Source organism: Gymnoscopelus braueri, assembly GCF_963280865.1.
Source record: "Gymnoscopelus braueri genome assembly, chromosome: 8".
NCBI lineage: Eukaryota > Metazoa > Chordata > Actinopteri > Myctophiformes > Myctophidae > Gymnoscopelus > Gymnoscopelus braueri.
In genome coordinates, this window is record NC_137609.1 from 40,979,201 (window position 1) to 40,992,835 (window position 13,635).

The 13,635-nt window shown below is 42.3% G+C and overlaps 1 protein-coding gene across 1 annotated transcript; it reads right to left on the bottom strand.

The window, feature by feature from the left end:
- Window positions 1-6,892: 6,892 nt before the first annotated feature.
- On the bottom strand, window positions 6,893-12,731 carry LOC308090850 (zygote arrest protein 2.L-like; the record flags this gene model as incomplete). The annotated part of the gene is made up of 5 exons (XM_080436123.1): window positions 6,893-7,036; window positions 7,461-7,535; window positions 7,962-8,054; window positions 11,540-11,886; window positions 12,356-12,731. 5 exons carry the CDS (start codon window positions 12,729-12,731, stop codon window positions 6,893-6,895), a joined length of 1,035 nt encoding a protein of 344 aa, XP_080292249.1.
- Window positions 12,732-13,635: the final 904 nt, after the last annotated feature.

Sequence of the window (13,635 nt, forward strand, 5' to 3'; positions counted from 1 at the left end):
GCGCACCGCAACAAACACCCGCCGTCGTCTCTGCGGACCGTGGCGTCGGAGCCCGCTCTGCTCGCCGCACGCTCCGATGCGCCGCCCCCCATCGTCGTCCAGTCACGGGGGTCCCGCCACCTCCCCGATGCTCCGTACGAACACTCTGGCCCGCCGCACCCCACGGTGGTCCGAGATCCGGGCGTCGTCCTGCTGACCAAGGGTCCTAATGATCCCTCTCCCCGCTCCCCTCCTCCTCCCCCACCACCACGCCCACCTCTGCTGCCCCGCCCCCCAACCCAGGGCGAGGCGGCAGCAGCGTGGGGGGGGTGTTGCTGTTCTCTCGGGGCGAGCGCCGGCAGCGCCACGGCCACGCCCCTGTCCGGCTACCTGAGGAAGGTGGGGAACGCAGCTTTGCCCGCTCTGCTTAACGTAGGGGGGCTCCGCAACGACAAACCGTCTGACGTTCAGACCTGAGACCACCGAACCCCCCACCCCGACCTGTACCGAAAAGAAGTGGCATGTCTCAAATGATTTGACCACTTGAACCCCCCTGTTCTGGGGGCAACATTCGCCAAAAAGAGATTTGGTGTAGATGGAAACAAGTACAGAGCCACGTCAGGTCTGTTTCACGAGTATAGAGGGGTTTAAGTGGTTAAAATTGGCCAAATATATATAATTATATATTTGGGAATAATACTTTGAATGGCCATTATACTACAATATTACCTGGGTTCAAAATATATTTAAATATTGGCCATTTGTTTTTTGAAACATTACTGTAAAACAGTACAAAAGGTGGGTTTTTTTTTCTCAGTACCTGACCTATGACCTATCGACCTATGACCTGGGGATCAACAAGCTTGATCCTGATCGGACCTTTTTTAGAGCCAAACGTCACACTGATAAATGACAATGACCAAACCCTCAAAAAGCTGCATGGAGAAGAAGTGACGTTATCCCAGAAACGGCTCAGATAATATCATCTCAGAGTGGAATGGAATATACCTGGTGGTTCTCAAACGTTTTAATTTCAAGGACACTCCATAACTCTGAGAGCGTACAAATGGAACCAAACGGTCCGTATGGTTCCATTTGAACTCTCAGAGTTACAGCCCTGTAACCCTCAGGGTCCTTGGACCCCACTATGAGAACCAACTGTACTGTCTGTTACGGTACAGTTTGGACCTGCTGATATAAAGATTACACCAGAACAGAGGTTAACTTATAGATCTTCTGTCTGGTCGGCTTAGCGCTGCTACTTAACTGTGACATTAATGTGCTGAACCTGCTTGAGGGGTCATCGCCAAAAACGTGGCCCCCGATCCACTGACGAGGTCCTTAACGAACATTGCCTGACCTCCGTCCTATAAGCCTGTCTTCCCGCCTGAAGAACTGAAGGTGAATGTGATAAATAAAGGAACTGCTTCAGAAGAACTTTAAATCCTAACAAAATGGTCCTTCGAGCCGGATGGTTTGATACAATTTACTATCTCTGCCATCCCAGTCTACATTGTAAAATCCTCAAGTTTTAATTGAAATTGGATTGAATTGTAGGGCAAGGAAAGGAAAGTATGTCAGGACGTGTCTATTACCACTGGATACAGCGAGGGAACCGGTCCCGTAACCGGACGGACACAGAGCAACATCTCGCTGGTTGAATTCACATGTCGTTCTTGCACTAAGTTGAGTTTTGACTATGAGGGGTGGGGGGGGGGATTTACAGAAGGGAAGGGGTAGTTTTGCTGTTTTGTTTTTGCTACTGTGAGAGAAGGAGGGGCGTCACTTTCAAAGGACAAAAGGCCCCGCCCGAGGCCAAAACGCTGGAAGCCCCGCCCGTTCTCTAAGATTTTTTGAGTCAACTGTTTGAGAGAGTCCTTTTTATGATGATGGGAAGGGAAAGTGCAATGCATGATGGCCCATGATGAATGCTTTCTACTGTACCGCATCCGTTTTCCTACCCTGACTGACTGATAGAAGACTGATGAAAGAGTCGGATGCAGAGAATATTCAACTGTAGTTCTTTCTTCGCGCTGTCCTTTGCTCTGTTCATACGTAGCTTGTGTTATCGGTGAAACCAGCTCTGTAGACTTAACAGTACCGCCGTGATGATTCTTCGGTACAAAGTTTAATCGTGCTGTTCTTCTCTGTGCACAAGTGTACAGGCCAACCTGCCGCCGCGTGGTGACTTTGTTTGTGGTAGCATCGAGTAGCGAGTGTACGGCGCACGCTGTAACGTCCGTGGCCGTCCTGCACTCCTGTGACATGTTGACCTTACTGTATACGGTGTTCACATCATTGCAAGAGGATGCCGCATGTTCACGGACCGGACATTCATTTAGTTTTGTCTTTTCTCTTGTCGTATCGTGTCGATGATCAAGTCTCAGTGGTCACGTTGTACTCTGTAGCACATATTTGTTTGTGTGTGTGTGTGTGTGTGTGGGCGTGTGCGCGTGTGTGCGTGTGTGTGTGGTGCTTAGTTACAGATACACTTTTAAGGGAAACATGCTGACATTCAGCGCCTGCCATCCATGTTCAAAGCGTAACGTTGTGCTACTACTGTTCTTAAGTCTGACAATTCCCCCTCAGTCGGCCCCACAATTCCTCTGTCTAGCGCTATTATTTACCCCGTTGCTGTACAAAATATCCTTTGCCTATTTATATCAAGTCAACACTCATTCGACTTAGTTTTTATATTGATGTTAATGTTCTCTTGGTACAAGCCAATTGTAACTGCCATGCATGCATCTCCTTGTGTTTCCGTATGAGGTGAGTTTGAAATAGGCCTATTTATTAACAGAATCATATTTTATCTGAAAGATATGTTTGTATGAGGTTCAATAGGGAGCTTTAAGCTCACGCGGGTATGTTCTGTTTTTCTTTTTTCTTTTTTTTGTGTGGGAGAATGTGTGTGCATGCCGAACAAGAAGTTGCACATTTTTGAAAAAAAGCTTTTTAGATGAAGATTCTGTGTAGTCGTTTTTTCACCTTGTAAATACTTTTACAGCCTTTGTGAAGTTGTTTTGAGTCGATGCAATGTACAATTCTGTGTCAAAGTAAAACATATCCAAATGACGTCATTTGCAGCTTACGCATTCTTTTGTACTTAAGGTGAACATGTTCTTCAAATTCCATGACCGGGTTACTAAGTTTATTCTTTACCACAAATCTTATGAAACTGAAATCTTTACATGTGAAGGCAAACCAACGTGGCTGACTGATTCCAGACTTTTTTTTTCCCAGTATAGGGACCTTTACGGGTCTTTTTGGTTGGCATTTGCACACCATATCAACCTGGGCCCTATTCCTCGAAAGGTGACTTAGAGCTAAAGCCTGGCTTTAACCCCTATCCTGGCTTAATTTAGCCAGGATTAGGGCTGAATCGGTTCCTAGAAAGCTGAATTATCTTGATTAGTTTAGCCAGTTCACCCTGGCTAAGTTTAGCCATGACCCGATTCCACGAAAGAGAATTTAAGCAAGCCTACCTTAGTTACCATGACAATTTAGCTGTCAAGTTAGCCTGGTCAGGAGCAGGCTAACAGCCAAGCTTACTTAATCCAGTGCCTTGTTCTTCAAGTTTTTCCACTTTTAATTCAGCACATGTGTTTGTATATGGACTCATTTGAATGACCCTGCATTCAAATAAAATGAAATCAATACAATAAGATATAATCAATGTAATTATATTACTGAAATAGTGTGTGACCATGAATCATAATTGTTTCACAATGACTCGTGTGATATGTCATTGTCACTCTGTTAACACTATAGTTCATATCTGTTAGATGTTTGATCATATATTACCAATTTTTTTTTAATATTATAAAAAATGTCTAACATACATATCTCTGCTGTTCGGCCGGAACCAGCTAAATCCAAAATGGTAATTGTTCAGGAAATGAAAAACAAAATATAAATTTTTCAGAAAATGAAGAAAACCTTATATTTTTAAAACAAAGCAATACTGCCTCATCAAACTTGGTATTGTGACTTTATATATTATCAGATACTTGCATGTGTCATTATATTATCACCACTTTACCCAAATCCAGTGCAAGTGGAGTTAGGAGGTTTTGTCCATCATTGATAAGAACAGCTGGCAATGGATCTCAAAGCTCACAACACATCACAACGCATTGTGAGCTTGGAGATCAGCTATTTATGGTGAGCGCCATCCTCATATACTATAGATCAAGCTGAATTCTGTACTTAAACAACTTTTATTTTAACATGCATCGTAAACAACCATGGATCTAACTGTTACCACTGTTGTTCTTCTACAGTTGAGTGCAACAAACAATTCTGTCTCAATACTCAATCATGTATTTAACAAAAGCGATCATGGCACACCAACAATAAAAAAAATTGCATATAAATACAAAATACATTCATGAAAAATAGAATCTTTAGCCTATCAAATCTGTAGCCTACTGCACTAACAATAACAACCACAGTTGAATTTACCTATCATATACCTATCAACATTTTATTATCACACTGTTGTGTGTTGTGTGTTGCGTGTGTGAGGTGGGTGTTTCTTAGTGCTTTAGATTGTCATAAAAGCTGTGAAAGTCTTTTGGCATGATCTCCTTGAGCTCTTGGAGATGTTTGAAACAAACTCCTGCACACACTCATTCTCTGTCCATTAACATTTAAAAAGAAAACACGAGCAGATGACCTTTGTGAAGACACCCTTCTCCTCTTTACTGGGGTGACATCTATCAAACCTTGCACATACATTCTCTTCTCTTCCCAGTTTATGTTCTCCCAAAAGCATTGAAAAATCTTCTCCCTGTCTGCCTCATACAGAGCAGAGCTTCTCGAGAGCCTGAGAGGAGGGGGGAGTTGTTTGTTTTTGACGGACAGTTTGAGGGTCCAATGGAGTTAGGAGTTTTCGTCAGAGGCGCTTTTTAATACTTTTCATATGTTATTAAAAAAAAAATTACACAGATGTAGAGGGGGTTCAATAGCGTTGATTGATGAAAAAAAAAAAAAAACTGAAAAAGGAGTTAGCTGGTCCCGGCTGGACACTGACGATATACATATATAATATATATATATATATATTATATATTTAAATATATTTAAATATATATATAAATTATTAGTTACGGGTTTAAAGGAGCCTCTTTGTAAGTCAATAAGGAGCATATTTTGAATTATCAATTTCTAGTCAATGGAGAAATTATTTTGTATTTCTTGTCCACCTTTGTAGTTACATCATGATGGCAAGGTAACACAACCCAAACCTCTACCAAAGTGGTCTTGCAAATGTGGGGTTATTGCGTCTCGTCCCGTCCCCCGTCCCCCGCTCATCCCGTCGCGGTCAACCCCCCCGTCCCCCGCCGTCCCGTCCGTTCGTCCTGTTGCCCGTCCGTCGCAAACACACACACACACACACACACACACACTCTGTGTGTGCTTGCAATACTTTGCCACGCTTTCTCCCTCGATCTATTTATTGCGGTCGCGTTTCCTTTCTTGCTTAAATACATTTTACTTCCTTGTATGATTTCATGAGCTGCTGCAGTGCTGCTGTTCAGCCACAGAGAAGAACGCCGCTCTGGTTTTGGACTCCGTGATTGGTCAAGTTCAAGGATTCTGCTATCGACTTTCATGGTCTTTTATAGAAATACGTGAAGCCTGGCTTCATTATCCTGGCTCGACACAGCCTGGCTTGACAAGGTCTAGCTCAACAAAGTCGCTCCTTTTCAGCCTGGCTTGGCGTTCCAGGAACCGAATAAACCAGGCTATACGGACCCGACTTTGTCAAGCCTGAATTTGACTTAAATCCAGGCTTATTTAATTCACCTTTCGAGGAATAGGGCCCTGGTGTCTCTAGTTTTGGTAAGTCATTATAGGCAAAACATTTAAAAACGAGCCCATCTACAATCTCACGATGCAGGCTATTTGAACATAAGTAGGCCTACATACTTGACCGATGAACAGGTTGATTGACATCAGGGGTTAAAGTTCTAGAATAGTGGTTAGCAGACTTTTCAGCTCGAGACCCAAAAGAGAAACTTCATGTCTTGCCGTGACCCAAACTAGTGAAAATAGCTGATCCACAAGGCATCGTGATTATGTCGCCATTTTCTTTTTATGGAATTCCTTTCACTTTGTCCGAATTATTTAAAAAAATGTGTCCCTGCCCACCGTTTAGGAACCACTGTTCTAGGCTGACCCAGTGTAATGTTTAACCACTTTCAACCTGGTGTCCCCATTCTAAAAGCACATCTTAAAGCTCAATGTGAACTTGTACATCAGCCATTTTCACCAGACAACACCATCACACAATGTAGAAAATATGGCTTAATAAATGGTCAAAGCAATTACACACAACCCTTGTGGATTGGCAGGAAAAACCTCGTCGCCAAGCATGGTGCACAACACAGACAAGCTTTTAGTGCAATGAGCTTTAATAATTTTATTAACAAATTAATAGTTCACTTTCAGCTGAACGATGAAAACAGAGACAGAAAAAACAAAAACAAACGCCCCCCAATGTAGAAGTTCCCGCCCCAACGACTGCCGGCTGGCTTTTCACCAGGTAAGTACTTGGGAAAAAAATCACCTGGCGTCTCGCCATCTAAATGAGTTGGCTGAAATGAAAACCAGCAGCAGTCTCCATGAAATTAGTTTAGAAACCACCAAACTGCTGACCAAGCGTGGCTGGGACGTTGACCCCACCACCCCCTGCCCTCCCTCCCAGGTCTGTCATTGGAGTGCACTTCCTCTGGATGTGAGAGAAACACAGTAGGTACGTACCGTTAGTCAGACATAAGCTACATGGCCCCACATGTGGCAAACATTACAAATGCCGCGATCTACATGAGGATAGCAGCAGCTGACCCCAGGCTCAGCCCTGCATTGAGAAAGAGGAAAATAGAATCCCCCCCCCCCCCCATCTTTTTTAGACGATATATTTGAAGCTATAGGTGGCGTCGCAGGACAGTCTGGTCCCTTTGCAGCGGCCACAGAGGTCCTGGCGGTGAGGCCTCCTGGCGTTTGTGTGTCTCTGCTTCTTGTCACAGCAGCAGCTGGTCTGGGAGCACTCCTGTCAAATGGAGGAGAGAGAGAAAGGGAATTGAAGTTACTAAATGGATCCTATAGAGCAGTGGTTCTCAAGCTGTGGGTCGGGACCCCCACATGATTTTGGGGGTCCCCAGGTGACAGTGAAGTGACAATTTAAGGACTTTTAAGACCCTTATTATACTACCTATAAAAAGGGAAAAAAAGAAAAAGACCATTACTGCATCAAATGTAATAAACAGACTATACTATAAAAACTGGTCAAACATTCGCCAAATAATATAAGGGAACAAATTAAATAGCCAATCTACAAGCTCATAACGCCTCGCTTTGCGAATGCCAGGCGCCACGTTGTGAGCTTGTAGATAAGCTATTTTTGCAGAACGTTCACCCCAGAATAGGAACAGTAGGCAAGGGTTTTAAGTGGTTATATTAGGGAATTTACACACCTTGCAAATTAGGGACTCCACTTTGTAGGGGTTGAAGCCCACCTGACATTTCCGGCAGAACTGTTTGTAGTAAACCTGGAGTTTGAGATCATAAAAAAAAACACATCCTTACAACAGTCAGTGGGGACATTCACGTTTCTTTAAACAAAAAAAAAGATACTACTGTGGACATTTATTCTGATATTTTGCTTTAAAGCAGCACCATGTACACAAATAATAATAAAATGCAATTTTGTCCGAGTACGAGTATGTTGATAAAAAAAATGCGTCTCCCTGCTCTTCTATTGAGACATTTAGATCGTGTCAAAGGTCATGTCTCACCTAGACAGGAACGGACACAAAGTTTGACCTGATGGTCAAGATTCAATTCATCCCCTGAGCATGCAGGCAGGCTCTATTAGCTCAAATGGTAAGAAATTCAGCCACGCAGGAAACCATGTTCAAATCCGGGGTAGTAGAGGAACGTTGCATAGTGCAGCTTTAACCAGAAGAAGACATTACCTTGCTGGTTCCAGAGATGCACCAGACATAAGCACTCTCCCACCGGATGTTGCACTCTTTGCAGTGGAAGAACCCATATTTCTGCTCCAGAAACTGATGGAACACAGAAAAGTGACCATTTTAAGAATGTATGGGTTATTGTTTAGTTATCATACATGGTTGCAGTGATGGAAAGTAACTAAGTACATTTACTTAAGTACTGTACTTAAGTAAAGTACAAACTTTACTTGAGTATTTCCAATTTCCAATACTTTTACTTCTACTCCACTACATCTCAGAGGCAAATATTGTACTTTTACTCCACTACATTTAGTTGAAAACTTGAGTTACTAGTTACTTTTCAGACATACATTAACCACTTTAGCCCTATTTTATACCTAGGCTATTTGAAAATAGCAGATCTACAAGCTCACAACGTGTCGCATCGCGACGCGTTGTGAGCTTGTAGATCGGCTATTTTCAAATATTTAGTACTTTTACTTTTGGTACTTTAAGTACATTTTGATGCCAATACTTTTGTACTTTCACTCAAGTAATTTTTTTATTCTGGACTTTTACTTGTAACAGAGTATTTTTATATTGCAGTATTGGTACTTTTACTTAAAGGGATACTTCACTTTCACATAAAATAAACATTAAAAAAAAATATTAAAAAAAAATGAAAGAAGTTATGGCAAAATCACGGCCGCCTCACACATTAGTAGGACACTCTAATGCGTGAGGGGGCCGTGATTTTTCCATTACTTTTTTCATTTATTTTTAATATATTTTTTAAATGTTTATTTTATGTGAAAGTGAAGTATCCCTTTAACCCTCTAAGACCCAGCGATGCTTTAGAGCAACAATTATATTTTATAAAGAAAGGAGTTTAAATAATTTGTTTTTCTGTTATTTTTTCACCTCTAAATCCTCATTGGGTCCTATTGTTTAGTCTTACAATGCCATTGGCCAGGATATTTGCATATAAATACCCCCCACAGAGCCAGGAATCATCACAACTTGAAAAATCTCTGTTGGAACAGATCTCTTTTTTCTCTGGAAGATATTCCTCACAAAAACGTAAGTAATATGCCTGTAATATTTGTTTTGGTGAACATTACAATGTCTAGAACATGTACATATGTTATTATTGTGAAATATATGTCCCAAATTTAGATTATAGCATGATTCATACTTGTTGCTTTTGGTCAACGTTGGGCCCTCTTGGTTGCAAAAAAATACAAGGGCAGGCCTAATGTTCACCTCCTACTGTTCAGCCTTATATATAGTTTTCACAATAGATTTAAACAGTTATATGTGTATTTCCCCCACTTTGTGTATATATATATATATATATATATATATATATATATATATATATTTGAGAGAGAGAGAGAAACAGTGAGAGAGAGTAGGCTATATGTGCATTTTTACTTTAATTTCTAATTTCCAATGATATTTGTAACCATTGTTTTAACAGTCAGAACCATACAAGCTGGTAAAAACTGAATTGTTTGCTTTGAGCAGTAAGCCTCAGAAAAAGTCCACCCAAACTTTCTCTCTCCCCCTAAACAAAACATATTCAACCATAGTTTAACCAATATATTCCCTTGTTATTTCTCAGTATGTTTAATTTGCTTTCAATACTACAAGGACAGTGGGACCACTGGTACTTGTTGGGGGTTGTGGGGGTTGTTCATTATTATTCATTATTCATTCAAGGTGTGGTGGGTACTTAGGGGCAATGGAATGATGCCAATCATCATCACACAATAAGTTTGCCAGACAGTATTGTATGACTTGTGAAATGTTGTTTCATCATCACTGCAGTAAGCAGTGATGTGTAAGCACTACTAAATGTACTAATGGTAATATTTCATTTCAGAATGCCACAACAACAGAAAGGGACTCGCTTCTCAGCCAGGGATGTTCTGGATATCGTGATGAACGGAGAGAGTGATGTTGACATAGACATCAATGAGACTGATGAAGAGTCAGATGAAGAGGACTGTGGCATGGGGTCCAAAGAAAACCAACCACCCAGTGAACCACCCAGTGAACCCACTGACCAATGTGCAGGGTCATATTGGGTGGAGATCAGTTTGCATCTTTTTATCAATGCAAATCAGTGAGTTGGCCAGACAGTATTGTGTGATCACTGACAATGGTTTAGGTTATTAGGTTTCTTTACTACATATATTGTACAGATTTTTATTTTGTTGTTCTTTTAATAAAATTGATAAAAAAATATGGCTTATTGGTGTTATTATTCATAATGTATACTGTTCTGAGGCCAAATATTATTCATAATTGATCTTAGGCCAAATAATAAACCATATAAATGAATCATTAAGTTGTTGTAGTGAAGTAATTACACATTTGCCATGTTATCCATAAAAATGGCCTATAGGAAATTTTGCTACCTGATATACCCAACGTTGCTAAATGTCAACATTTGCATAAAAACTTACCAAAACATTTTTTTTTTTAAAACATTATATTTTCCTCTTCTAAATACTCCTACAAGACCATCTGAAAGGTTTTTAATTTTTTTTTGCAAGTACAAATATATCCGGGTCTTACAGGGTTAAGTAAAGAATTTGAGTACTTTTTCCACCATTGCATGGTTGTTTGAACACAAGTATGAGGCATTATAGCTCCCAACTCACACACTGTAATGGCAAATTTAAAGGAGAATTCCGGACATTTTAAGTGTTATCTTTGATGTGTCGTTACTCACCTACCGACGTAAACAGTGGCATTGTTTATTTCCAGATATTCCCCTGTCGTCATATTTTCAACCTCCTCCGTTGTCATAATGGGAGCGCGTGTCATAGGGAAATTCGTCTATTATAACCGATGCAAAGTTATTTTTTTCTCTACTACTACTCATTGTGGAGTCTGATGATAGTCAAACATGCAGTGAAAGTTCCTGAGAGGCTACCGCTAATGACGAACGAGCTAACGCTAGTTGCTTGTTTCTCTCCCAGAACCTGGCAACTTGGTGTTGCCATGTTGAGAAACAAGCAACTAGCGTTAGCTCGTTCGTCATTAGCGGTAGCCTCTCAGGAACTTTCACTGCATGTTTGACTATCATCAGACTCCACAATGAGTAGTAGTAGAGAAAAAAATAACTTTGCATCGGTTATAATAGACGAATTTCCCTATGACACGCGCTCCCATTATGACAACGGAGGAGGTTGAAAATATGACGACAGGGGAATATCTGGAAATAAACAATGCCACTGTTTACGTCGGTAGGTGAGTAACGACACATCAAAGATAACACTTAAAATGTCCGGAATTCTCCTTTAACTCAGTCAATGTACAAATGTAGAACCAAATGGACCTGTAATTCTGAGTAGAACACAAATGGAAACGGAACCAATGGCCCCATAAAGCAGTGGTTCTCAACCTGTGGGTCTGGGCCCGCAGGGGGGTCTCCACATGATTTTGGGGGGTCCCTAGATGACAGTGAAGAGACAATTTAAGGACTTTTAAATACCTGAAAAGGTTGAGAACCACTGCCAGCCATAAATGGTCCACTTGTACGACATCAGTTTTTTTTACAGTGCATGAACCTTATTCTGGGTTTTTACCTGAAAATTGAACTTTTTAAATGCCCGATGGAGGGGTTTGTCGTTCCCATCATCAGTCAGCGAGGCCTCGTCCTCGTCGTCCGCCTCGGGTCCGGGATCCACACTTTGGTCATGTTCTTCATCTTGGCTTTGATCATCGGTGGTCTCACCACCACCATCATCATCATCGTGGTGAGGCGGTTTCACCGACTTGAGCAGAATCCTGCGGTCAAACAGAGGGGAGTAGACGGACACCGGCCGGGAGAAGCGCATCAGGCTGCTGACCGGGGTCTTCAATAAGGTCAGCGGCCTGCCTCTGTACAGGGGAGGGGTCGGAGCCACCGGGTCATCTTCTCCTTCTCCTGGACCTGAGGCAAGTGGTGGAAAGTAACTAAGTTCAGAGTATTTCCCATTTTCAGTACTTTTACTTCTACTCCACTACATCTCAAGGCAAATATTGCACTTTTTACTCCACTGCAATTATTTGAAAACTTTAGTTACTAGTTACTTTGTAGATTTGTATTATTATTACAAAACATACATTACCCACTTCAGCCCTATATACACATTTCGGCCATTTGAGAATAGCCGATCTACAAGCTCACAATGCGTCGCATTTCTACATTGCAGTATTGCTTTCCAGGTGGTCCCCAGCTAAATGGAGAGTTGGTAACAAAATGGACCCTTATAGATCTTTAACTCTTGAGAGCGTAAAATGAAACCATTTTACACTCCCAAGAGTTAAATTATTGTTAAACATCTGCATTACTTAAGTAACTTTTACTTAAATAAAAGTATCAACATAGAACAACCAAGTACTTTCCCCCCCCCACTGACCTGAGGCCTTCTTCTTCAGGTGGTGGTAGCCATGATGATCAGTCTTCTCCTCGTGTAGTGTCTTGGGTCCGAGCGAGCACTGGACCCCCTGGTCCACCTTGGCGTTGACCTGGACGCCGCACTCCTTGGTGTTGGCCCTCCTGGCGGGACGAGGCGGAGGAGGAGCAGGCAGTACCAGGGGCAGAGAAGTGGGGTTGATCTGTGCCAGGAGGGCCTTGTAGAACTCCATGTAGTTCAGACCCTGGACCCAGTCCCCTCCTCCTCCTCTCTTGCTGGTCCCCCGGGCCCATGAGCCGCCATGGATGGTGGTGGTGACCCCCTGACCCTGTGTCCCAGAGGTGGTGTTGTTGTATGGGGGAAACTTGAACCCCTCCATCGTGTCGCGAAGCCACACGCACGGCGCGTGCTCTTTTATTTGTAGAGGCACACACATATGCTCCCAATGAGAGCCTCATCATCATTGTGGGAGCTTTAATTGACAGATTGACAACAGTTGTGTGGATGAGTGGACCTTGCCTACAAGATGGCCTGTATACAGGTGGTGGTTCTCAACCTGTGTGTGTGTAGGTGGTGGTTCTCCACCTGTGTGTGTGTGTGTGTGTGTGTGTGTGTGTGTGTGTGTGTGTGTGTGTGTGTGTGTGTGTGTGTGTGTGTGTGTGTGTGTGTGTAAAACACTCTTTACTTAAGTAAAAGTACCAATACTGCAATATAGAAATACTCTGTTACAAGTAAAAGTCCAGAATTCTATTCGCGACGCGTTGTGAGCTTGTAGATCGGTTGTGAGCTTTTATCGCACAATATTTATCTGTGGAACCGAGTAAAACTAAATGTGATGCCTCAACTCCTACAATTCCAAGTGCTTGTCAGGGTGGGGGGTCCCCAGTTCAAATATGATTATTTTGGGGGGTCCCCAGTTCAAACATGATTATTTTGGGGGGTCAAGGCCTGAAAAGGTTGTGAGCCACTGGTCTACATTACAGGGACGGCGCCAGGGGGGGGCTTGGGGGGGCACAAGCACCCCCTGGCGAAAGCCTAGCCCCCCCTAAGCACCCCCTGCCACAAACCCAATTTTTAAGAAAAAATATTTATATTATATTTTATTAATAAATAAATCGGTAAAATCAGGCAAAAATGTGAATTACATAATGTAACCCTAACCTAACCCTAACCCTAACCCTAAAACCGAGATAAAGTACCAAAACCCGCCCGAACCCGCACATTTTTGGACCCGAAACCGGGCCGAAACCGCAAAAAAGGTGCGCACAGGACGCATGCACGCG